The sequence below is a fragment of the Maniola hyperantus genome, chromosome 26 (assembly GCF_902806685.2).
Source record: "Maniola hyperantus chromosome 26, iAphHyp1.2, whole genome shotgun sequence".
NCBI lineage: Eukaryota > Metazoa > Arthropoda > Insecta > Lepidoptera > Nymphalidae > Maniola > Maniola hyperantus.
In genome coordinates, this window is record NC_048561.1 from 6,501,908 (window position 1) to 6,529,257 (window position 27,350).

At 38.7% G+C, this 27,350-nt stretch overlaps 1 protein-coding gene across 3 annotated transcripts in view; it reads left to right on the forward strand.

Annotated features, from left to right (window-relative positions):
- LOC117994231 (glutamate receptor ionotropic, kainate 2) overlaps positions 1–27,350 on the forward strand; it is a 55,765-nt gene that overhangs the window by 11,847 nt on the left and 16,568 nt on the right. For 2 of the 3 annotated variants that reach the window (XM_069507668.1, XM_034982123.2), the window contains exons 2-5: positions 16,379–16,488; positions 16,939–17,100; positions 23,565–23,696; positions 25,032–25,163. In XM_069507668.1, the coding sequence (XP_069363769.1) occupies positions 16,416–16,488; positions 16,939–17,100; positions 23,565–23,696; positions 25,032–25,163 (499 nt within the window). In that variant the 5' untranslated portion in view covers positions 16,379–16,415. Of the gene's footprint in view, positions 1–16,378; positions 16,489–16,938; positions 17,101–17,410; positions 17,479–23,564; positions 23,697–25,031; positions 25,164–27,350 lie in introns of those variants that run through there. The other variant, XM_069507669.1, reaches the window with a different exon arrangement.

Sequence of the window (27,350 nt, forward strand, 5' to 3'; positions counted from 1 at the left end):
TTCTTGGAAAAAGATGATCAGGATCCGAAGGTCTACTCGATGGATAGAAAAAAAAATCAAAATGGCGGAATTTATTTTTTCATACAAAATTTTTTATTATTCAAAATGGACATTATAGACCTCGAGAGCTGCTTTAGCAGCTCGAGCAGCGAGCAAAATACTAGTTATACTATATATAGCTCAATTACCACTCACTCACTCACTCACTGACTGACTCATTGACATAATTGTTCTCCTAGAAAGAGACAGAAAATGATATAATAATGTATGGGAGATATGTTCAGAAGTGGGATTCGACTAGGGAAAAATTATGACATTTCAGAAAAACAAGATGGCGGCCGACCTGACTTTTGTAACTTTTTTGTTTTCCAACCGATTTTGTTTAAACTTGCAGTAATTTTAGATGTTATCAAACGATTTTTAGAAAAAGTGAAAAAAATACGAAAAACAAGATGGCGGCCGAGATATTAAAAAAATTTGCTCCTGTAAAATTTTGTATGAAACTTTTTTTTTTCACTAATACTTTCGTATAGAAGGCAAAGATTCCTTTAGGGCAACATATGGAGGGAGCTGATGATTGAGGATTTTGGAGACGGGTGAAGGGCACGCTTAAGGTATCGAAGATAGGTGGGAGGTGCTCGAGCAAATGTCATTCGAAACCTCATCCAATTGCCAAAAATTTAAAAAAAAATTCAAAATTCCGAAAAAAAGATGGCCGCCATACAAATTTCATCCGAGTCCATCTCGGAGGGTATGAAAGATGGAAGAGTGGTTTCTTGGCAAAAGATGATCAAGATCTAAAGGTCTATTTGATGACTTGAAAAAAAATTCAAAATGGCGGAATTTATTTTTTCCGCCGACTCACTCATTGACATAATTGTTCTCCTAGAAAGAGACAGAAAATGATATAATAATGTATGGGTGATATGTTCAGAAGTGGGATTCGAGTAGGGAAAAATTATGACATTTCAGAAAAACAAGATGGCGGCCGACGTGACTTTTGTAACTTTTTTGTTTTTCAACCGACTTTGTTACAACTTGCAGTTATTTTAGACATTAGCAAACGATGTTTAGAAAAAGTGAAAAAAAATTGGAAAAACAAGATGGCGGCCGAGATTTTCAAAAAATTTCCTCCTGTAAAATTTTGTATGAAACTTTTTTTTTTCACCAATACTTTCGTACAGAAGACAAAGATTCCTTTAGGGCAACATATGGAGGGAGCTGATGATTGAGGATTTCGGAGACGGGTGAAGGGCACGCTCGAGGTATTGAAGATAGGTGGGAGGTGCTCGACCAAATGTCATTCGAAACCTCATCCAATTGCCAAAAATTTGAAAAAAAATTCAAAATTGTGAAAAAAAGATGGCCGCCATACAAATTTCATCGGCGTCCATCTCGGAGGGTATGACAGATGGAAGAGTGGTTTCTTGGCAAGAGATGATCAGGATCCGAAGGTCTACTCGATGACTTGAAAAAAAATTCAAAATGGCGGAATTTATTTTTTCATACAAAATTTAAAACTTTTTTTATTTATTCAAAATGGCGATTATAGACCTCGAGAGCTGCTTTAGCAGCTCGAGCAGCGAGCAAAATACTAGTATTATATATATAGACTAGCTTATCCCCACGATTTCGTCTGCGTAGACTACACAAACTTCAAACCCCTATTTGACCCCCCTAGGGGTGGAATTTTGAAAAATCTTCTTTCTTCAAATTTCATGTCTCTAGGATCAGTGGTTTAGGCTGTGCGTTGATATATATAAGTCAGTCAGTCAGTCAGTCAGTCAGGACTTTGAATATTATATATATAGACTAGCTTATCCCCACGATTTCGTCTGCGTAGACTACACAAACTTCAAACCCCATTTTACCCCCCTAGGGGTGGAATTTTGAAAAATCTTCTTTCTTCAAATTTCATGTCTCTAGGATCAGTGGTTTAGGCTGTGCGTTGATATATAAGTCAGTCAGTCAGTCAGTCAGTCAGGACTTTGAATATTATATATATAGACTAGCTTATCCCCACGATTTCGTCTGCGTAGACTACACAAACTTCTAACCCCTATTTTACCCCCCTAGGGGTGGAATTTTGAAAAATCTTCTTTCTTCAAATTTCATGTCTCTAGGATCAGTGGTTTAGGCTGTGCGTTGATATATATAAGTCAGTCAGTCAGTCAGTCAGTCAGGACTTTGAATATTATATATATAGACTAGCTTATCCCCACGATTTCGTCTGCGTAGACTACACAAACTTCAAACCCCTATTTTACCCCCCTAGGGGTGGAATTTTGAAAAATCTTCTTTCTTCAAATTTCATGTCTCTAGGATCAGTGGTTTAGGCTGTGCGTTGATATATATAAGTCAGTCAGTCAGTCAGTCAGTCAGGACTTTGAATATTATATATATAGACTAGCTTATCCCCACGATTTCGTCTGCGTAGACTACACAAACTTCAAACCCCTATTTTACCCCCCTAGGGGTGGAATTTTGAAAAATCTTCTTTCTTCAAATTTCATGTCTCTAGGATCAGTGGTTTAGGCTGTGCGTTGATATATATAAGTCAGTCAGTCAGTCAGTCAGTCAGGACTTTGAATATTATATATATAGACTAGCTTATCCCCACGATTTCGTCTGCGTAGACTACACTAACTTCAAACCCCATTTTACCCCCTTAGGGGTGGAATTTTGAAAAGTCTTCTTTCTTCAAATTTCATGTCTCTAGGATCAGTGGTTTAGGCTGTGCGTTGATATATATAAGTCAGTCAGTCAGTCACCTTTTCCTTTTATATACTTATTTAGACTAACCTATGCTCGCGGGTGATTTGCGGGTATGTGGGGCGTCCCTCCGTCTCATACCCCGATTGCCATGTCGACTTGTCGCGTAACTAGGTCATCATCATCATCATGATCAACCCATCGCCGGCTCACTACAGAGCACGGGTCTCCTCTCAGAGTGAGAAGGGTTTGGCCGTTGTGGCCAAACGCTGGCCATGTGCGGATTGGTAGACTTCACACACCTTTGAGAACATTATGGAGAACTCTCAGGCACGCAGGTTTCCTCACGATGTTTTCCTTCACCGTTAAAGCAAAGTTAGAGGTGCGTGCCCGGGATCGAACCCCGACACGCTGGCTATCATGCCTGTGATCAACGCACAGCTCAAACTACTGGACGGATGGCCCTGTTTAGCATGCAGATAGCTATTATGACGTAGGCATCCGCTAAGAAAGGATTTTTGAAAATTCAACCCCTAAGGGGGTGAAATAGGGGTTTGAAATTTGTGTAGTCCACGCGGACGAAGTCACGAGCTAGTATCTAATATGAAGATAGTGAACCCTGTGATTTTATACGAGCAAGTAGTGCATAATATTATTAGAATAGAATAGAATTGAATTTATATATTCAAGTAGACTTATTAAAAGTTCTTTTGCATCGTTAACTAGTTTAATTTACCACTGGTTCAAAATGCCGTTCCTACCGAGAAGAACCAGCAAGTTTTTGTTAGTTTATGATGAGTATTGTAGAATTATTATTAGTAGTTAGTTATTGTGAGTTTATGATTCCGTGGCGTCATCCGGTTCAGGGTGCCAGCTGAAAATCAGCGCTGTATGTTCTTGTGCATCAAGGCATACAGCATAATGCTGAGCTGGGACCCTTTGTCGGGTTGTGCCACACAATATGACAGTTTGTTCCGGCGCTTCTTTTGCTTGTTCTCAGGTGGAAGAAGCGCCGGAATAACCAGTTTTAAGATGTGATGTGTGGCACAGTTTTGTAAATAAACATCTTTTCTTTCTTTCTTTCTAATAAGTTATGGGAGGTCCCGTGACGTATAGTTTAATTTTGATTATTCAAACAAGTATAAAAAGCAGATCGTGAATACGAATTAAGTTGCGATGGCAACCGTTCCTCATTAAACAAATACCTATTGCTATGGGCTTAGCAAAGTGTAGTTATTCAATTAATTAGTTCAAAATAGATCTGAGAGGACGTCTCTGTTAAACTAATCTTTGGTTCCATAGTTGATAATTGAGTTTGCTGAATGATAAACGCAGATATTCAAATAATCTAGATATAGGTATAAAAGGAAAAGATGAGGAACAGGTGACTGACTGATTGACTGATCTATCAACGCACAGCTCAAACTACTGGACGGATCGGGCTGGGTATGCAGATAGACTATTATGACGTAGGCATCCGCTAAGAAAGGGTTTTTGAAAATTCAACCCCTAAGGGGGTTACACAGGGGTTTGAAATTTGTGTAAGTAGTAAGTTTGTAGAGAAAGAAGCTAGTGAAATATGAAATGCGAGACAAGAACTCAACGCAAAGTTATGGGTTTCAGGAAATCCTTTAGTCTTTTGATGTGAACTAGAACTCTTCCGTTGTTTTATTTTACAAAGAAAAGAAAGAAAGAAAGAAATCTTTAGCTGTACTTATTTATTTACGAGTGACCTATAACGTCACCAGAGCAAGTTACGTTATTAAAATAGAGCCTGCTTTTCTATAATGATAGCTCCAGTTCACGATGGCCCATTGCGTTCGGCAAAGTGCGCTTAGATCATCAATGTATGTATATGACTCGTTACCAAGAACATTGTTCAATCACCGCATGGTCTTATCTAAATAGGTTTTAAACTCTAAGTACTTGTAGTCAGCACAAAGTCTTTAGAATCACCGATTTTATAGCTAAGGGGGTAAAACTTAGGATTATCTTTAAGTACCTACCTAGGTACTTAGATTCATACTCTTATATTTTAATGCTTGTTCACATTAGGGGCCGTATCTGCTAATCCACACATGGTCAACGTGTTGGACTATGGCTTAAGCTTAAAATTTTTGGGGATAACCTTAGATGCGAAGCTTCAATGGGGCACCCATATATCAACTCTTGCTAGCAAATTGAGCTCTGCCGCTTACGCTGTTAGAAAGATTCGGCAGTTAACTGACGTGGAAACCGCAAAGATAGTATATTTTGCTTACTTCCATAGTATTATGTCTTATGGAATCTTAATATGGGGTAAAGCGGCAGATATTGGGAGAATTTTTGTATTACAAAAAAGGGCAATACGCGCAATTTATAACTTAAGACCACGCGATTCCCTTCGAGAGAAATTTAAGGAAATAGATATCCTTGCTGTAGCCTCTCAATATATTTATAATAACATAACATAAAATTGGTGATCTACACAATAGGCTAACTGGAAACAGAGACCAACTTGCAGCTCCTACCTTCCGCCTCAGGAAAGTCCAAAAGTCATTTGTGGGTATGGGTATTACCTTTTATAATAAAATCCCGCAAACTATTTTGGACTTACCTTTGCACAAGTTTAAAAAATCTATTAAAAATTATGCTCCTGAAAAAAGCATATTACACAATTGAACATTATCTAAATGATAAAAGAGCGTGGATTTGACCTGCAGCTCGTTCCGGCAACGCACAAGACTGCAAATACTATTTCATACATGGCATAATCTTGTACCTATATCAAATATTTGAAAAGAGCAACCGCCGAGTTTCTTGCTGGTTCTTCTCGGTAGGAAAGGCATTCCGAACCAGTGGTAGATGCATCCGACTATTCGTAAGTACTTGTAGAAGTTTATTCGAATAAAAAAGATTTTTATTTTTAACCGACTTCAAAAAAAGGAGGAGGTTCTCAATTCGTCGGAATCTTTTTTTTTTTTTTTTATGTATGTTCCCCGATTACTCGAAGACGCCTGGACCTATTTTGAAAATTTTTTTTTGTTTGAAAGGGTATACTTCAAAGTTGGTCCCATTTAAATTTGGTGAAGATCTGATGAACATCTTCGAAGATAGATACTGGAACTCCTCAACGGATAAGAGTAAATTGCTCGCGATCAGTGTATACGCTTAGTAAACAGTAGATTTTTAACCAGTCATAGCATAATTCCATGGGGCCACTAAAAATTGTGAAATAAAATTTTTTTACAAAAAAAATAAAAACCGACTTCGATACACAAACACTAAAAATTGAAAAATAATTTAATTTATTACCGAATATCTTATGTATACAAGAGTTAATATAGTTCCATAATAATATTTTTTGGGGTCGGTGCCAATGAGGTGCCATTGTGGAGTCTCATAAAAATATGAAGTCTAGACGATTCGCGCAGCTAAAGCTAATAGGCTACTTGACAATTTTTTTAAGTTGGTCTTAAATGGTTAATATTTGTCCTATTATATCAAAAAAATTAACACTATATTTTTTTGCGCCCTAAAAACCGTAAAACTTTAATTTAAAAAAATATTTTTCTTAGACAGGTGAAAACACTGTCGGCCATGTTTGGCCGATAGATTATCTGTGCTCTGACGTCATGCATTTGTAAACAACAGTATAACCCAGGGTTATATATGTTGTTTACAAATGCATGACGTCAGAGCACAGATAATCTATCGGCCAAACATGGCCGACAGTGTTTTCACCTGTCTAAGAAAAATATTTTTTTAAATTAAAGTTTTACGGTTTTTAGGGCGCAAAAAAATATAGTGTTAATTTTTTTGATATAATAGGACAAATATTAACCATTTAAGACCAACTTAAAAAAATTGTCAAGTAGCCTATTGGCACCGGCACCAAAAAGTATTATTATGGAACTATATTAACTCTTGTATACATAAGATATTCGGTACTAAATTAAATTATTTTTCAATTTTTAGTGTTTGTGTATCGAAGTCGGTTTTTATTTTTTTTGTAAAAATTTTTATTTTAAGCGCTTCTAATTCTGAGAGGAAACCCGTGTTCAGTAGAGGGCCCGCCGGTAATTTGAAAGCGTGTAGGTAAATGATTGGGGTTGGCAAAGTTTTTATTGAAATGTTCGACAGTGCGCGTTTGGTGCTCGCGAAATTAATTTATACTGCAAACTTTAGATCGAGCTTCGGGCTTCGGGCGGCTGACTTCTGATGTGAATGTTTGAATTTGAAATAAGTACGTATTTGCCTATTCATAGGAGATCTATAGGAGAACTAGAGTAACCGACATAGCTCAACGGGTTGCGAAGCTGAAGTGGCAATGGGCAGGCAGTTCGTAAAACCGATAGACGTTGGGGTCCCAAGGAGCTAGAATGGCGACCTCGCACCGGAAGACGCAGTCTTGGAAGACCCCCCACTAGGTGGACGGACGACATCAGACAAGTAGCGGGGAGCCACTGGATGGCGGCGGCGCAAGACCGTGGCGTGTGGAAGTCCCTACAAGAGACCTATGCCCAGCTGTGGACGTCTATCGGTTGATGATGATAATGATGATTTGCCTATGCGAATTGAGGTCTTAGTGAACTTTCTACTGTGGTCTTATTAGTGGGAGGTGGCTAGTTACCAGCCTGCTGGTTAAGCCAAGCCGCCAAGCGATATAGCGTTCCGGTACGATGCCGTGAACCAAAGGGGCATGGTTTAATAAAAACACCATACCCCCACCATGTTAGCCTGCTTCCATCTTAGACTGCATCATCACTTACCACCAGGTGAGATTGCAGTCAAGGGCTGACATGGTATCTGAATAAAATAAAAATTCCGGCCAAGTGCGATGCGAGTCAGACTCGCGTACCGAGCGTTCCGTACTAAAGTGGTATTTTTTCGACATTTTGCACGATAAATCAAATACTATGAAGCAAAAAAAAAAATCTGTTTTAGAATGCACAGGTGAAGCCCTTTCATATGATACCCCACTTGATATAGTTATCTTACTTTGAAAATTAAAAACACTAATTACTTATTAGTTTATGACCACAATTTAATTTTTTTGTATGATGTAACTACAAATTCACGATTTTCAGATTTTATATGTCTGCTATAAGATCTGCCTACCTGCCAAATTTTATGATTCTAGGTCAACAGGAAGTACCCTGTAGTTTTCTTGGCAGACAGACAGAGACAACAAAGTGATCCTATAAGGGTTCCGTTTTTCCTTTTGAGGTACAGAACCCTAAAAAGGGATCTCGCTGGCGCCCTTCGGGTACGAACCCTAACAAAGCATTCACAACTTTTACACTTGTAATATTTCACACGTTGCCCTCAGAGGCGACAAAAACGCGACGACCTGACAGTGTATACGCTCTTTAACATCACGTTACAACAGCTGTCATAAGACAAAACAAAGGGAGTCGAATAAAAAGCGAGCTTTTAAGGCTGCCTTTACACTGGAAATGAGCGAATATGATCCTCTTTAGGGTTCCGCACCTCAAAAGGAAAAAAAAACCCGCTAATTGCGAGTCAGGCTCGCGCACCGAGGGTTCCGTAGTACAGTCGTATTTTTCGATATTTTGCACGATAAATCAAAGATTCACCTAAAAGGTGACTGACTGACTGACTGATCTATCAACGCACAGCTCAAACTACTGGACGGATCGGGCTGAAATTTGGCATGCAGATAGCTATTATGAAGTAGGCATCCGCTAAGAAAGGATTTTTGAAAATTCAACCCCTAAGGGGGTGAAATAGGGGTTTGAAATTTGTGTAGTCCACGCGGACGAAGTCGCGAGCATAAGCTAGTAAAAATATATACGGAACCGTAATAATTAATAAAAGTGTTTTTGTACGGTGGAACCCTTCGTGTGCGAGTTGACTCGCACTTGACCGGCTTTTACTATAGTTCCTGCATTTCACGAAGGCGAGTGACTCATGCTTGTGTTTAAGTCGTATCGGTATACGTAAGGTACAGTAAATGTGTGCGTTTGACAGCTCTTGCTCGCGACTGATTGGTCCGACATGCACGCACACTTACGCAATGCCCGTGTAAACAACGTTACCACAAGTAAAGTTCACTAGCCTTCGTGAATTGCAAGAACTGCAGGTACTATCGTATGGTAATATGAAGAAAAAGTTGAAAAAAAAAACCATTTCAATGTATTTAACCCGAAACTTAAACATTACACTTTCAAAAATTTACAATTCTACGGACAGCAAAAAAACGAAAACAAAAAACTCTCAAACAAATAGCATTACAAATAATAAAACTTCCAAGAACAACCTGCACTACACTCGTGAATTCAAATTTAAGCTTTATTTTTTGAATGTTAAAGTTCAAATTCGTTTGTCGCAACAGCTTTTGATTTGTCAAAATGTAAATTCGTATACTTTGTAGGCTTTTGGAGTCAAGTCTTGATTTAATGGTGGCTGTTGTCACAAAATGTACAGATTATGCAACAAACAAAAATGCAAGGAAAATCTGATTGTATTATTTTAAAAGTCCCGCAAATTGCTATTGCGCTGGAACCATGTCTCATTAACATCGTAATGACGTCATTTTGTCGTCAGCCGAAATAAAAATATACCATCAGCTCGAAACTTCAGTCTAGTGCTGACGGCACTAAAATGACGACGCGCATTAGCAATTTGCGGGAAGTATGTCCGATTTAACGAAAAACTGAGTATGTTGTAACTGAGTACCTATTTATAATACGCGACAGGTCGAGATGGCAATCGGGGAGGAAACGCCCCGCACACAGCCTCCGCGCTAACCCGGTGCGGGCAAGCACGGGTGCATTACGGGTGTGCGACGCCCCAACACACACCCCGATTGCCATCTCAACCTGTCGTGGACCTTTTATTCGATCTCAAGTTAGTTAGGTAGATCCTTTACCCGAGAAGGGGCCCATATCTCATAACATACGTTTTTAATTTTACATTTTATTTTTTATTTTTTTATTTTTGTTATATGTATATAAGACAAACTCTGTACCTATCTACTAACTAACAATACCTACTAACAACTTAGCAATTTAAGAATACAGAAATATATTGTAATTAACAAAACTAACATCATTGTGAACTATAAGGCATTAAGGAGTCTGGGAATAAACGGCTTTTTTTTTATTAGAGTAGATAGGTACAACAGACAGAGAACTTTTTTGGTAAAAAAACTATCATTTTGAAATGTTCGCCAAAGTTTTTATTTAAAGGCTTAAAATAAATAAAATAATTTTCATTCAATTTTACAACAATTTTTTTACAACTATTTTTGAATCGTCAGATGCATAGCTACCACTGGTTCGGAATGCCTTTCCTACCGAGAAGAACCAACAAGAAACTCGGCGGTTGCTCTTTTCAAAGATTTGATAAAAAGTATTTGCAGCCCTGCGCGTTGCTGGAACGAGCTGCAGGTCAAATCCACGCTCTTTTTAACCGACTTCAAAAAAAGGAGGAGGTTCTCAATTCGTCGGAATCTTTTTTTTTTTTTTTTTTTTTTTTTTTTTTTTTTTTTTGTATGTTCCCCGATTACGCGAAAACGCCTGGACCGATTTTGAAAATTCTTTTTTTGTTTGAAAGGGTATACTTCAAAGTTGGTCCCATTTCAATTTGGTGAAGATCTGATGAACATCTTCGAAGATAGATACTGGAACTCCTCAACGGATAAGAGTAAATTGCTCGCGATCAGTGTAATAGCTTAGTAAACAGTAGATTTTTAACCAGTCATAGCATAATTCCATGGAGCCACTAAAAATTGTGAAATAAAAAATTTTTACAAAAAAAATAAAAACCGACTTCGTTACACAAACACTAAAAATTGAAAAATAATTTAATTTATTACCGAGTATATTATGTATACAAGAGTTAATATAGTTCCATAATAATATTTTTTGGGGTCGGTGCCAATGAGGTGCCATTGTGGAGTCCCATAAAAATATGAAGTCTAGACGATTCGCGCAGCTAAAGCTAATTGGCACCGGCACCAAAAAGTATTATTATGGAACTATATTAACTCTTGTATACATAATATACTCGGTAATAAATTAAATTATTTTTCAATTTTTAGTGTTTGTGTAACGAAGTCGGTTTTTATCATTTAGATAATCTTCAATTGTGTAATAATATGCTTAATTCAGGAGCATACTTTTAATAGATTTTTTAAACTTGTGTAAACGCAAGTCCGAAACAGTTTGCGGAATCAGTACCCTTATTATTTTTAATTTATTTTATTTTATTTATTAGGAACACACACAATACATTAATTTAACACAAACTACGACACTTATAGACAAACACAGGCTGATAAATGTATCTATAAAATGTGTACACAGCATTTGCAAAATATCTAGACAAATAAAAAGAACTTAACTAACTACTTAACTAAACAAATAACTAAGTTACTTAGGAAATGAACCCACCGTAAAATGACAAGAGCTTTTTTTTGAATGCAGTAGCTGAGTCATGAAATATGTCTTCGTTAAATTTTGCACATATACGTATAATTGGGGCTTGATTTCCTAGATGAGATTTGGTGAAATGGTATATGGAAGATTTTTGGGGATATAAAACTACGGGAGAGTCTATGTGGAACAGATAAGGATATTCGATTGAGAAGGTCTACATTTAACTTTATTTCGTAAAATTTTATGTAGAAAGCACAATTCAAGTATTTCGCGCCTATTTCGAAGACATGTCATGTTAAACTCAGCCAGTCGCTGATAATCTGCGTGAGATGCCACTGATGCCACTGACGTTAAAAGCTAAGTGTCGAGTAAAGGCGCGTTGTATACTTTCAATTCGTTGAGAATGCACAATGTAATTATAAATGCGAAAGTGTGTTTGTTTGTTGGTTTGTCCTTCAATCACATCGCAACGGTCGGTGTAACGGATTGACGTGATATTGCATGGGTATAGATAAAGACCTGGAGAGTGACATAGGCTACTTTTTATTCCGGAAAATCAAAAAGTTCCCACGGGATTTTTAAAAACCTAAATCCACGTGAACGAAGTCGCGGGCATCAGCTAGTTTTGTTATAAAAGGTACGGAACCCTACTTTTTACGTGGACTTGGCCAGTTATTATTTTTAACGTGTTCTCGGAGGCATGTAAGGAACGCTAAGTACGGTCTAAGATCCGATAAACTCATAATACTCTCTCGGAAAAGTAGGTAAAATAACTACGCTGGGTAGGTAATAATAGGTACGCTGAAGTATTCACATCTTCATAGATGTGAATACTTCAGCGTACGATATTGGTGCCCTGAACATCACACAATTTCGGGGCCTTTAGTAGGTTGACCAAGTACGACGATATTAATAATAATCTTTATTTGTTCCAATTACAATTTTTGCTTAAAATTACCCTCGACCCCCAAACTAGGTTAACCCGTGTCATGGGGGTCAGTCTCTTCCCAGATGTGCATTTTTTTTTAAAAGAATATTAGCCATGTTAAATGACTAATATTCCCCTTTCCCCTCCAACTAAGCGTAAAGCTTGTGCTAGGAGTAGGTACGACAATAGTGCAACGGGCGGGGTTTGAACCGTCGACCTTTCGGTTTTCAGTCCACTCCTTTACCTGTTGAGCTATTGAGGCTCAATAGCTCAACACGTAAAGAACAATGATTAATAAATATTTTTACTTTAGAGTGTGTATGAGCGCGCGCGAGTTTCGGTGTATGGGTTTGGGTTTGTGTATGTGTGTGTGTTTGTGTGTGTGTGTGTGTGTGTGTGAGAGTGTGTATATTCATAATATAAGTAGGTATTAACGAATTAGCTTTTCAGTAGCTTCATAATTTAGGTTACTGTTCTTCAGTTTCTAGAATTTGCTTTGATATCCCTATTTATCGGAATGAAAACTATTGAATTTCTTGTCTACTTCTTCTCTGTAAAGCTTTCTCATCCGGTGATAGTGTCTACTACGATAAACAGACTACGTTATATAAACACACCAGAAGTGAAATTAAATATTAATCACAACGCGTAGAGGCTTATCGAGAGTTTTACCTTTATAGTAACCCAACTGCAATATTAATTTGATAAGGGCACAATAATTGCTATTGCAACCACTCAATCAGAATGGCGACCTAAACACAAAAGCATTTAATAGTCGTCGAGTCTCGAGTAGGAACGAGACTGCTTAAAAACGGGGTTTCGGATTGACTATGCTGCGTAGGCCCTGCGTAGGACCACCACGGAGACATCCCCTGTTGGGTAAAAAAATATATTTGCAAATCGGTCCAGAAACCGTGAAAAATTCGATGCACATACATTTAAAATACGGGCCGAATTGAGAACCACCTCCTTTTTGGAGGTCGGTTAAAAAGTAGGTAAAATAATGAACACAATTTCGGGACCTTTAGTAGGTTGACCAAGTACGGCGATATTTCTAGGATTTGTCCCCCCTAGGATATCCCTATTTATCGAAATAATAACTGTTGAGTTTCTTGCATCGATATAAATGACAAGATTATGCTCAAGCGAACAAAATTTTTCACGGTTTAGGAACCAAATAAATCAGCGCCACCTCTTAAATACTAAATGAACGACCCGTTTGAAATCCAGACGTCACTGAGGTTGCATTGGTGCTAAAGCACCACTGAGTCGGTGCTATTTAAGGCAATGAGATGTGCATACTTCTGCGTACGATATTGGTGCCCTGAACATCACACAATTTCGGGACCTTTTCTAGGTTGACCAAGTACGACGATATTTCTAGGATTTGCCTAGATATCCCTAAGTATAATATAAAAATGAATCACTAAATGTGTTGCTGATCGTAAATCTCGAGAACAGCTCGATTTCGCTAATTCTTTTTTGTAATATTCCTTGAATTACGAGGATGGTTCTTACGGTGAGAAAAATTTAAAAAATTTGAATCGACTGTTAGGCGAAACGAAGTTCGCTAGGGCAGCTAGATCGAAATAAAAACTGTTGAGTTTCCTGTCTACTTCTCTGTAAAATTACTTACTAATGCGGCGGTAGAGTAGAGAGAAAAAGCATTTGGAGTGGGGGAGGGGGTTTAAAAATAACAATATTTTTCATGAACACATTTTAATTTTTTCTTGTGATGTAACCACAAATTCACGGTGTTTAGATTTTTCCCCTTATGTCTGCTGTAGGTTTCTTGACAGACAGACAGACAGACACACAGACAGCCAACAAAGTGATCCTATTAGGGTTCCGTTTTTCCTTTTGAGGTCCTACCCTAAAAAGCGTGCGTTGATTTGTTGCTTAATCCGTTGCGGCATGATTGAAGGAAAATCCAACAAATACACTATCGCATTTATAATATGGGTAGTGAATTTACGAGGCAGTTGGTCACCCTAGTCAAACCCAAGTCCTATATTAAAATACCTCATTATGTGAGCTGTCCAAGGTGCAGAGAATTCTATCTAAGAACGACAAATTCCTGTAATATCCTAGAAACGGGGTAACAAGTGGTTGCCATAGTTATAGCGTACAAGAGTCCCATAACGATATGAGGATGGCAAATATTCGCACCCATTATTATTGATGTCATAATAATGTGCTCTGAGGAGTTGTTTGACCCCATTCCACCCAGTGGCGGATTTGCAGGCTTGGTCGCCCTAGGCCCCAGGTAGGTACCAGCCGCCTTAAATTTCAAACCCCTATTTCACCCCCTTAGGGGTTGAATTTTCAAAAATCCTTTCCGATCCGTCCAGTAGTTTGAGCTGTACGTTGATAGTGACCCTGAGCTGGTGGGAGGCTTCGGCCGTGGCTAGTTACCACCCTACCGGCAAAGCCGTGCCGCCAAGCGATTTAGCGTTCCGGTACGATGCCGTGTAGAAACCAAAGGGGTATGGGTTTAATAAAAAATGCCATACGCCTTCCAGGTTAGCCCGCTATCATCTTAGACTGCATCATCACTTACCATCAGGTGAGATTGCAGTCAAGGGCTAACTTGTATCTGAATAAAAAAAAAAAGAGCTTTCTTATACGCCCACAATCAGCGACTATGTTTCGGATATATTTCCTACCAATTATTCTTCTTAAGGCACGCGCCGGCGAGAAAACTACTAACTATCAGCGATTTTCTCTTTCAAGAAACGCACAATAAATGTACATTCCGTGTAAACGAAAGAGATGTATATATCAAAAGTTGCTCTCTGACTGTTCACACTGCCGGCGACGACTCGCTTTACTAGTTTTGTCGCTGAGCGACGAGCTTTAAAAAATAAACTCGCTCAGCGATATTCGTTCAGCGATCGCTCGTTTGAACACGTCTAACGCGCGCGCAGGTTTGCACATGGCGCGAGTAATCGCTCGTCGCACTTGCACACTCGCTTATAGCCCGACGACAAAACTATCGAAACTACACACTCGCTTCCCGCTGATCGCCAACTCGTTTATAGTTTCTAGTTCTACTCGTTTCTCGTACATCGTCGGCGGTCGGTCACTGCCTTAATTCTTTACCTAGAGCCATTACGATTTACGGTATTAGAATTTTATGTTGAAAATTGAAAGAAACTTGAAAGAAACTGACTCGAAACTTTCGACCCCTTCTCCAATATTGACTAAGTAATACCACAGTATAAAGAAGCTTCTCTGTACTAATACTACGGGGTAACTTGTTCGTAATATTTTAATACCAGCGCTTAGAAAAGGAAAACTTACAGGGAAGTTAAATTAAGCGTTCCCAAGGATGGAGACCTAATTTATTGGCAGATCCTGGAGTTTTAGGTGAAGGTTCCTACATTATTATTTTGTTTTGTGAGCTACCATTGTTCTGCGCGTGATTTGTAACAACTAAAAACCAATAAATGACGGACGGACGACATCAGACGAGTCGCTGGGAGCCGCTGGATCCAGGCGGCGCAAGACCGTGGCGTGTGGAAGTCCCTACAAGAGACCTATGCCCAGCAGTGGACGTCTATTGGTTGATGATGATGATGATGATGATGATAAAATACCAATACAAGATGTAAAAAACTTAAAAAAAACTCGAAAACTTGAATTAGCTCAAAGATTCTTAGAAATGGAAAGGTGGATTTTAGTATTTTTTCAAATTCTAGATCTAGAATAGGTATAATACTATGAAAATTGCGCTGACTTTTTTCTCGTTTATTATCTCACTAGCGACCCGCCCCGGCTTCGCATAGGTGCAATGTAGATCGCCTCGGAAACTCTCAAATAAGAGGATCTTTTTCCGACCTAATTCACATTATTTCAAATTTCTAGGGATCTCTAATTTTTTTGGGTTCCGTACCTCAAAAGGAAAAACGGAACCCTGTAGGTTTCTTGACAGACAGACAGACAGACAACAAAGTGATCCTATAAGGGTTCCGTTTTTCCTTTTGAGGTACGGAACCCTAAAAAGTAGGATAAACTCAAAAAACACTCATATGATTTTAAAAATATTCATTACGCAAAAATTTGAATCGAGAAATTATTGTTTAGATAAATTCGCGAATCAGTAGTAGTACCTCGTAGCGTCGACCTTTAGAAGTTTAGATCTCATGAAAAGCGCGATTGTCCGTACTCCTGTGACACTCGGCACTACTAATGTTTCTCACAGATTCGAGTTAAGATATTTTTTTTATATTAAAAAAGTAGCTAGTTTTCCAAATTAAACAAGTGTAGTCGATAGTACTTGGCCATGACTCTAAAACCATTAAAATTTCACCGTGAAGATATATAGAGATAGTAATGAGGTATTTGTTTGCAGGTGGTGCCGTCTGGTGGTGGTGGGGTGATGGTGCAACATGTGGAGCGAGTGGCACTGGCTCGTGCTCGTGTTGAATGCTGTCGCCGCACTCTCGCCCGTCGTTAGGATCGGTGAGCTCTTAACTTGAACACGTGTGGCCTTTACCTCATCTTAAACTCAACGGCGCAGTCATTGATTTTGGAAGCCCCCTCGAGAACAGCTGAACCGATTTCGCTAATTCTTTTTTAATATCCTTGAAGTACGAGGATGGTTCTTACGGAGAGAAAAATTTAAAAAATTTGAATCGACTGTTAGGAGGAACGAATTTCGCCAGGGCAGCTAGTGTTTTTATATATTCTGTGGGCGCAGTGCTGCTTGCTGGTCTCCTAAAACAAATACAGGAATCTATGAGAATACCCGCCAGCCATATACAGGTTTTAACCACAACGCTAGCAAAAACGAGGGCAGGTGATACGAATGATTACTCATATAATACCACAAAAAAAAAACACGAAAAAAATATTTAAAAAATCCTATATTTCGTAAAAGTTCACGATATATATCATTCTGATATTTTCTAGGTGCAATATTCACAGAAGAAGCCCGTGGAGGCAGCGCTGAACTGGCCTTCAAGTACGCCGTGTATCGAATCAACAAAGAACGCAGTTTGTTGCCAGAAACCACGCTGGTGTATGACATACAGTACACCAGTGCCAGGGACACGTTCAGGACTTATAAGAAAGGTTAGTTAAATGTTTGCAAGCAACGCATTTTATTGCCAGACATGCCAGACATTTATATTGCCGGAAGCTGCACTGGCGTGTAACATACAATGTCAAAGACACTTTCAGGACTTAAAAGAAATGTTAGTTCAATTTTTTCACTCAACATCATCATTTTGAAAATAAATAATTATCTGGCATGTCTGGCAATAAAATGCGTTGCTTAAAAAACATTTTATTGCCAGACATTCCAGATATTTAAATGGCCAGAAACTGCACTGGTGTGAAACATACAATGCCAGCGACACTTTCAGGACTTATTTAGATTGCCAGAAACTACTCTGGTGTATGACATACAGTACATCAGTGCCAGGGTCACCTTCAGGACTTATAAGAAAGGTTAGTTCTATTTTTTCAGTGCGAAATCTGAGACTTATTTTACGTTTACACTACACTAGACTCTTCTAGTATCTCCTGTGTAGAAACAATAAGGAAAGCATTTTATTGCCAGATATGCCAGATATTAGGAGAGGAAAGGGGAATATTAGTCATTTAATATGGCTAATATTCTTATAAAAAAAAAAAAAAAATATTACGATTGCCAGGGACGGGACACTTTCAGGACTTTTATAAATGGTTAGTAGAATATTATTGGTGCCAAATTATCACATCATACTCTATATTGCCAAAAGAAAAAGTTTATTCAGACAGACAGAACGAAGTTTTTTTTTTTTTTTTTTTTTTTTTCCTACCATAAAGCACCATTATAAAATGGCAGCTTTATTACTACTACCATCTAGCCTATGGGCTAATAAGTAATATTATTCTAGCTTAAACTTCTACTTATGATTAATTTTTAAATCTAATTTACAGTCCAATAATTACTGTCCTTAGTTTATTCTAACACGTACTTACAGTTCACTATGTTCTTGTGACCTAGAAAAATAAAGTAGCACAAGCACTATTACACAAACGCTGCACTTATGTACTTTTTAACACTAATTCGAACGGCTTGGTTCTTTTGAGCCTCCTTTTGATATCCATGTTATCTAGAAGCTTCACAGCCTCCAAATTAACATGATGGCGAAGTCGATGTTGGTGAGCTTCTGCGTACTTTTGGATGATTTTGTTTACGAACTCTATCTTAAGGTCCCTGTGGAGATCGTGATTTCTTACATACCAGGGTGCATTTGTTATTTCCCTGAGTACTTTGTTCTGGAATCTCTGTATTACTTGAACATTGGTCGGTTTAGTACACCCCCAGAGTTGTATACCATACGTCCATACAGGCATCAGAACTTGCTTGTATAGCATAAGTTTATTATGTAATGAGAGCGTGGAATGCCTTCCAAGCAGCCAATACATTTTTTTGTAGCGTAATTCTAACTCCTCACGTTTCTTTTTAACATGAGCTTTCCACCGAAGCTTTGCGTCAAGCGTCATACCCAAGTACTTCGCTGTATTTACGTAGGGAATAAGTTGCCGATTTAGATAAATTGGGTGATATTTTGGTAACTTATTGGTAAAATCTATATGCATAGATTTCGACTCAGACAGAACGAAGTGGTCCTATAATGGTTCTTTTTTTCCTTTTGAGGTACGGAACCCTTAAAAACCCGATTGAAAATTATTTTAGACCAATTAAGTATACTTTTCATGTATTCGCCCAATTTAAGACCTTTAAAATTTTTGTGGTATCTAATTAAAAAGCATTCGTGTTAAGTACTGGACGAAGCCACCAAGGATTAAAAAACTAGCCAAGTGCGAGTCAGACTCGCGCACCAAGGGGTTCCGTACTACAATCGTATTTTTTAGACATTTTGCACGATTAATCAAAAACTGTTATGCATAAAAATAAATAAGAATCTGTTTTAGAATGTACAAGTCAAGCCTTATCATAATATGATACCCTACTTGGTATAGTTATCTTACTTTGAAAGTTGAAAATAGCAATATTTGTTCTGTGATGCAAACATAAATTCGCAGTTTTCAGATTTTTCCCCCAATGTCTGCTATAAGACCTACCTACCTGCCAAATTTCATGATTCTAGGTCAACGGGAAGTACCCCGTAGGTTTCTTGACAGACAGATAGACAGACAGACAACAAAGTGATCCTATAAGGGTTCCGTTTTTCCTTTTGAGGTACGCAACCCTAAAAATAAATAAATATGAATCAACATTGATGCAAAGCAAAACACACGCAACGCAACACTCAAAATGGAAATGTATTTTAAAAATGGAATATTCCCGAATGTGGCGAGCGGAAATGCAATATGGCTACCGGATGTGGTTGGTTCGAGAGCCCTCAGCTATTTCCGCAGGCTTGAAAATGTGTGCTCCATTGAAATGTAGAGATTGGTAAAAGCCAGTTGTTAACGTTTATGCTACGTGTCTTTTATTTAGTTATAAATCTCTTTTTAGGGTTCCGTACCTCAAAAGGAAAAACGGAACCCTTATAGGATCACTTTGTTGTCTGTCTGTCTGTCTGTCTGTCCGTCTGTCTGTCAAGAAACCTACAGGGTACTTCCCGTTGACCTAGAATCATGAAATTTGGCAGGTAGGTAGATCTTATAGCTGACATTTGGGGAAAAATTTGAAAACCGTGAATTTAGGGTTAGATCACACAAAAAAAATTAAATTGTGGTCATGAACTAATAATTAGTATTTTCAACTTTCAAAGTGAGTGACTATATCAAGTGGGGTATCATAATATGAAAGGTCTTCACTTGTACATTCTAAATCAGATTTTTATTTATTTTTGTGCATCATAGTTTTTGAATTATCGTGAAAAATGTCGAAAAAATACGACTGTAGTACGGAACCCTCATTGCGCGAGCCTGACTCGCACTTGGCCGGTTTTTTATATAGGTAAACACTGTATGTGAATTTTGTTGGTTAGTAAAATAAAAAAAAAAGTAAAAAAAAAAAATAATTGTCGGGCACTTTTTAGTTCCGACAACATTTGACGACCTCCCTGGCGCAGTGGTAAGCACTGTGATCTTATTAGTGGGAGGTCCCGGGTTCGATTCCTGGCAGGGGGTTTTAATTTTATAATAGGCTACTTGACAATTTTTTTAAGTTGGTCTTAAATGGTTAATATTTGTCCTATTATATCAAAAAAATTAACACTATATTTTTTTGCGCCCTAAAAACCGTAAAACTTTAATTTAAAAAAATATTTTTCTTAGACAGGTGAAAACACTGTCGGCCATGTTTGGCCGATAGATTATCTGTGCTCTGACGTCATGCATTTGTAAACAACAGTATAACCCCTGTGGGTATACTGTTGTTGTCTGACGTCATGCATTTGTAAACAACAGTATAACCCCTGTGGTTATACTGTTGTTTACAAATGCATGACGTATGAGCACAGATAATCTATCGGCCAAACATGGCCGACAGTGTTTTCACCTGTCTAAGAAAAATATTTTTTTAAATTAAAGTTTTACGGTTTTTAGGGCGCAAAAAAATATAGTGTTAAGTTTTTTGATATAATAGGACAAATATTAACCATTTAAGACCAACTTAAAAAAATTGTCAAGTAGCCTATTTCTGATACCGTATTTGATTGATGATTTCGCGTACTGTACATCGACCTTTTGAAAGACGTAGCGGATTTGTAAAGCGTTGTCTCTGTCGTTGAGATCGACAAAACGTCATATAGTATGAGTGACAGAGACAACGCTCTACAAAGCTGAAACCTTTTTTTATTTTTATTTTGTTCAGATACAAGTTAGCCCTTGACTGCAATCTCACCTGGTGGTAAGTGATGATGCAGTCTAAGATGATAGCGGGCTAACCTGGAAAGGGTATGGCAGTTTTTATTAAACCCATACCCCTTTGGTTTCTACACGGCATCGTACCGGAACGCTAAATCGCTTGGCGGCACGGCTTTGCCGGTAGGGTGGTAACTAGCCATGGCCGAAGCCTCCCACCAGACCAGACCAGCAATTTAGAAATTATAAAATTCCAAACCTCTGCCAGGAATCGAACCCGGGACCTCCCACTATTAAGACCACAGCGCTCACCACTGCGCCAGGGAGGTCGTCATAATACAAATACAACCGCATCAGCTAAATTCGTATAAATTACTTGGCAATCACGAAACTAACAATATCAGCGTATATTTGCTTACTAATTAATCAGTTACGCAAAGCTTTCAGAGGGAATTATAATTCAAATTACTGATATTCCTACCTACAAGTAAATTATTTACTCGAATATACTAAAGCATCATCCAAACCTGCGGCAACCGAAGCGGGAACGTTCGGCCGAGCGGTGGTCGCCTCCCATGTGACGCCATGAATACCTACGCGACTACAGTACGCAGCAGAAAATAATATACATCGACCTTTTGAAAGAGGTAGCGGATTTGTAGAGCGTTTTTTTTAATAGAATAGAATAGAATAGAATGTTTTTTTATTCATGTAAACTTTTTAAAAGTGCTTATGAATAGTCAGGTAGTTTTAATTTACCACTGGTTCGGACTTCGGAATACCGTTCCTACCGAGAAGAACCAGCAAGAAACTCGGTGGTTGCTCTTTTTAATTTTTCAATTTACAATGTTATTATACCGTACTATACAAGCCATTGCAGCCCCGTGCATTGCTGAAAGAAAATTAAATTTTTAAAGAATATTAGTCATGGCCCTTGAATAACACTCCCCTTTCCTCTGCATTTAAGCAGCGTTGTCTATGTCGTTAAGATCGGCAAAACGTCACATACTTATTTGAAGACACACGATTGAAGGATAAATGAACAAACAAACTAACAAACAAACACACTTTCGCATTTATAATATGGGTGATAATATTATATACAAGTCGAAGGGTCTGTGCGCACGAAGTTTCCGTGACTATGTGTAACACTCAAAACACACGATGAATTCGGTCGCCGGGCAACCGTGGGTAATCTATATATATAAAAGGAAAAGGTGACTGACTGACTGAATGACTGACTGACTGACTGACTGATCTATCAACGCACAGCTCAAACTACTGGACGGATCGGGCTGAAATTTGGCATGCAGATAGCTATTATGACGTAGGCATCCGCTAAGAAAGGATTTTTGAAAATTCAACTCCTAAGGGGGTGAAATAGGGGTTTGAAATTTTGTAGTCCACGCGAACGAAGTCGCGAGCATAAGCTAGTTGCTCTAAAGTCTAACAAAATGAGGTTCGTGTTGCGAAGGTGTGCACGTAAGATTCGCGTCGCGAACGCTCCCGCATCCCGCGTTCATGACGCGCAGGTGTGGCCTTAGCTTTACAATCCATAATTGAATTCGCTTTCAGACAATACAATATTAAACAGTTATCCGAAATCGGAAATAGAATTTGGAGATTGCGAGTTTCTTGGAATCGATTTATTTTTTTATTTTTTTTATATCTTATTAGAACGGTGATGGCACTTACACTAACTAGATGATTAATAATAAATTTAAATACAAATAAAGGTACAAGAAAAAAGACATAAAATACAAAACGATAAAAGATCAAAGAATTTTGAATAATATGTACGCTGAGAACATTGAATGACATATTCATGTAATGCTCTCAGCGTACTTCAGTAACTCCCGAACCAGTGTTATAGACCCATCATTAAATGGGTCCCATTGAGCATTATAATTGTCCAAAAGCGCGTTGAACGATGCTAATGAACGGGGTATAGGTGACATAGATCTAGCAACAGTGCGATGATGTGGGACCACGAAAAGTTTATTTTTTCGTGGACGAAGATGATATAAGCAAATTAATGTACTGCGTGAAACACATTGAAAATCAAATACTTATACTTAATATAAAAGGAAAGGTGACTGACTGACTGACTGATCTATCAACGCACAGCTCAAACTACTGGACGGATCGGGCTGAAATTTGGTATGTAGATAGCTATTACAACGTAGGCACCCGCTAAGAAAGGATTTTTGAAAATTCAACCCCTAAGGGGGTGAAATAGGGGTTTAAATTTGTGTAGTCCATGCGGACGAAGTCGCGAGTACAAGCTAGTCAAATAATATACATATATAGTTCGCGACAAGTCGACATGGCAATCGGGGTGGGGAAGTACCCACTATTCACGTTACGTCTAGTGAATTACTATTGTTTCTCGCACTTTCGAGTTAATGATTATTTTTTGGGGTTCCGTACCTCAAAAGGAAAAACGGAACCCTTATAGGATCACTTTGTTGTCTGTCTGTCTGTCATGAATTTTTTTTTTTGTGTGATAACCCTAAATTCACGGTTTTCATATTTTTCCCCAAATGTCAGCTATAAGATCTACCTACCCGCCAAATTTCATGATTCTAGGTCAACGGGAAGTACCCTGTAGGTTTCTTGACAGACAGACAACAAAGTGATCCTTTAAGGGTTCCGTTTTTCCTTTTGAGGTACGGAACCCTAAAAATTATGACAATCAGGAAGCGTATTTTACCTATTCTGAATAAATAATTTGAATGTGATTAAACATTACATATTTCTCTTTCCAGCGTGCACACAGATCAAGTCGGGGGCCATAGCTATATTCAGCAGCGCAGGCCCACTGCTGGGGTCCACGCTGGCTGCAATGTGCCGCTCGCTGCACGCGCCTTACATGACTGTCGCGCCACACTTTGTTGATAGTAAGTATTTTCTGTCAGCCATCTTTATTCTTCTACTAGCTGATGCCCGCGACTTCGTCCGCTTGGATTTACATTTTTCAAAATCCCGCGGGAACTCTTTGATTTTCCGGGATAAAAAGTAGCCTATGTGTTAATCCAGAGTATAATCTATCTCCATTCCAAATTTCATCTGAATCCGTTCATCCGTTTTTGCGTAATTGAGTAACGTGCTCTCTCTGATTATAAATGCGAAAGTGTGTCTGTCTGTCTGTCTGTCTGCTAGCTTTTCACGGCTCAACCGTTCAACTGATTTTGACGAAATTTGGTATAGAGATAGCTTACATCCCGGGGAAGGACATAGGCTACTTTTTATCGCGGAAAATAGAAGAGTTCCCACAGGATTTTAAAAACCTAAATCCACGCGGACGAAGTCGCGGGCATCAGCTAGTCCCATATAAATGATAGAGACAAAAATGTCAGTGGGCGTTAACCTTTTTGAGTCACAAACCAATCCCTTACATAAAGCCCTTACAGTACGCGTCCGAAAGTAATGTACATCGGCCTTTACAATGACATTTCGGCTTTGTAGAGCGTTGTCTCTGTCACTCATACCTATTTGACGTTTGGTCGGTCTCAACGACAGAGACAGTGCGCTACAAATTTGCTATCTCCTTCTAAAGGTCGATGTACATTACTTCCAGCAGCGTACTGTACATAATAATGATACCACACTTGGTATAGTTACCTTACTTTGAAATGGAAATTCTAATTATTTGTTCATGAACACATTTTAATTTTTTTTGGTGATGTAACCACAATTTCACGGTTTTCGGATTTATTCCTTTAGGTACTTGTGCTATAAGACCTACCTATCTAAATTTCATGATTGTAGGTCAACGGGAAGTACCTGTAGGTTTTCTTGACAGGCACGACGGACAGATAGACGGACAGACAGAGAACAAAGTGATCCTATAAGGGTTCGTTTTTTTCCTTTTGAGGTACGGAACCTTAAAAAATAGAACTTCACTTTTTTAAACAATTTTTATGATAGTGTTTTTACCTACACTTCAAAGAAATTACCAAATAATTTTAAATACATATCAAAAATTGCGTAACCGGCAGGAATCGAACCTGCATCTTCTGGGTTAGCGCTCGATGTCTTGACTACTCGGCCACGGTTTCGCTTACTGCCAGTGGCGAAATTAGTGATACGTATGTTCACTCAGTACTGAAGCGACTGTTTAAAGCCATCTAGTAGCGACACTTTGCAGTTATCGAAAGTACTAATCTACTAGGTCTATTTTAATAGAACTTCAACCATACTCAAAGGTCTCAAGATGTGTTAACTGTCCACAGATCTCAACAATTCAGACTCCTTCACAGTCAACCTGTACCCGTCACGAGAGCTGATGGACGAGGCGTTCAAAGACTTGACGGCTTTCCTCAACTGGACTAGGATGGGAATCATTTATGAAGATTATGGGTTTGGTAAGTAGATAGTGCAGCTGTGATAGCCTAGTGGTTAGGACGTCCGCCTTCTAATCGGAGGTCGGGGGTTCGATCACGGGCACGCACCTCTAACTTTTCCGAGTTATGTGCGTTTTAAGTAATTAAATATCACTTGCTTTAACGGTGCAAAACATCGTGAGGAAACCTGCATGCCTGAGAGTTCTCCATAATGTTCTCAAAGGTGTGTGAAGTCTACCAATCCGCACATGGCCAGCGTGGTAGACTATGGCCAAAACCCTTCTCATTGTAAGAGGAGACCCTTGTTCTGTAGTGAGCCGGTGATGGGTTGATGATGATAAACTCCTGCCCACTGGTCCAATGTGCTGAAGTGAGGGCAGGAAGCGCGTGGATGAGGTAGGTGGAAGACCGTGTTTGGTGGTGCGCCGTCGATAAAATAAATAAAATAAATAAATAAATAAAAGTTTATTCAGCTCACAAAACAAGAAAATACAAAAAAAAAGCAAAACATACAAACCAAATGTTACAAATTAAAAAAAATTAAAACTAGGTATGCTTTAAAACTGTTATTTATAGGTTTTTTGGGTAGTTTCAAAGAAACGCAGTTACTCCATTACTAGCTATATTTCCACTGACTCATGCATCGCGCGGCTGCAACCGCGCACCTTTCCTTTTACATCTACCTACATCCTATAACATCCCTCCGACATTATTTTCACAAATAAAGAACCTTATCCACTAAAAGACATAGGTAGGTACTTAACTAAAAATATTTCCTATAATTAATGTGTTTACGAGGTCTTAAAGTCCGACGAATTCGATTGCTCGTATCCGGTATAGCCTGGGCTGAAGGTAGCGGGGAACCCGATGGCATAGGAACCGGCTCCGTGGCCTGGTCAATCTGTTCCGCCGATGTGCCGCCGCTGGGGCAACGTGTGCGAACCTCCAAGTCTACAGTGCCCGTACTGGCGACCTCATCATGTCGTTCGGGTTCTTGGTGTCCTTCCATCCCACTTTCCGCCTCAAATTTGCAAATTTGGTTTTTGTGTCTTTTTATTGGAACGTTACTGTCCATTAGACTTATTAAGTATAACGATTGACCAATTTTTTTCAGCACAGTTCCTTTGGCCCAATTTTGTTGTTTATTGTAGATCTTCACCAAAACAACTTCCCCTTCCTTAAAGTCTATGTTCCTTTTTCCCCGATAGTTTTTAATCTGTGAACACTGATTCCTTTTTACCGTTTTTGCTATTTCCCGGTCGGATGACGATGATGATCGCACCGGAGGATTTAGCAAATCTAATCTACAACGTAAATTTTTACCAAATAACATCTCAGCAGGTGACCGATTTGTGGTGGAATGTGTAGAATTGCGATAGTGGAACAAAAACTCATTTAACTTATTATTTATATCTCTTTTTGACGTCCCTGATAAAACTATGCTCTTTAAAGCTTTTTTAACGATCTTAACAAAACTTTCTGCCTGTCCATTGCTTGAAGGGTGATAGGTAGGCGAAGTTAAATGAGAAATACCATTGTAACTACAGAAGTTTTTAAATTCTGATGACGTAAAAGAACTGCCGTTATCGCTGCAGATTGTATGAAATAATCCAAATCTTGACATAATTTCGCTTAACTTTTCAATTACTACTCTAGAATTGTACCCGTTACTCACATCAAATACTTCCACCCATTTAGAATAAGCGTCAACCACTACTAAATATACCTTATTATTAAAAGGGCCTAAAAAATCCACATGTACCCGGAACCAGGGTTCCGGCGGATACGGCCATGGAGTGAGCGGGGCGCGCGGCGGGGCGGCACGAAGCTGCGCGCACACTGCACATGCACCTACTGCAGCTTCTAAACTCGCGGACATCTTAGGCCACCAAAATCGCATTCTTGCCGAGGCCTTCATTTTAGCTACACCCATGTGGCCCGTATGCAACTCCTTAAGCACTGCGCCTTGCATAGCTTCGGGTATTACGAGTTTCGCCCCTCTCATTACGCACCCGTTTTCAAACGACAATTCATAACGACAATTAAAATACGGCTTTAGTTTATTATCCATCACCTTGTTTGGCCAACCGTTCAAGAGATAACTAGTAACTTGCATTAATATTTTATCCGACTTCGTACTTTGTTGAACATCTTTAAAGATCGCTGGCATTGAATTTGCGTCCCAAATGTAATAAGAATAGGAGCTAT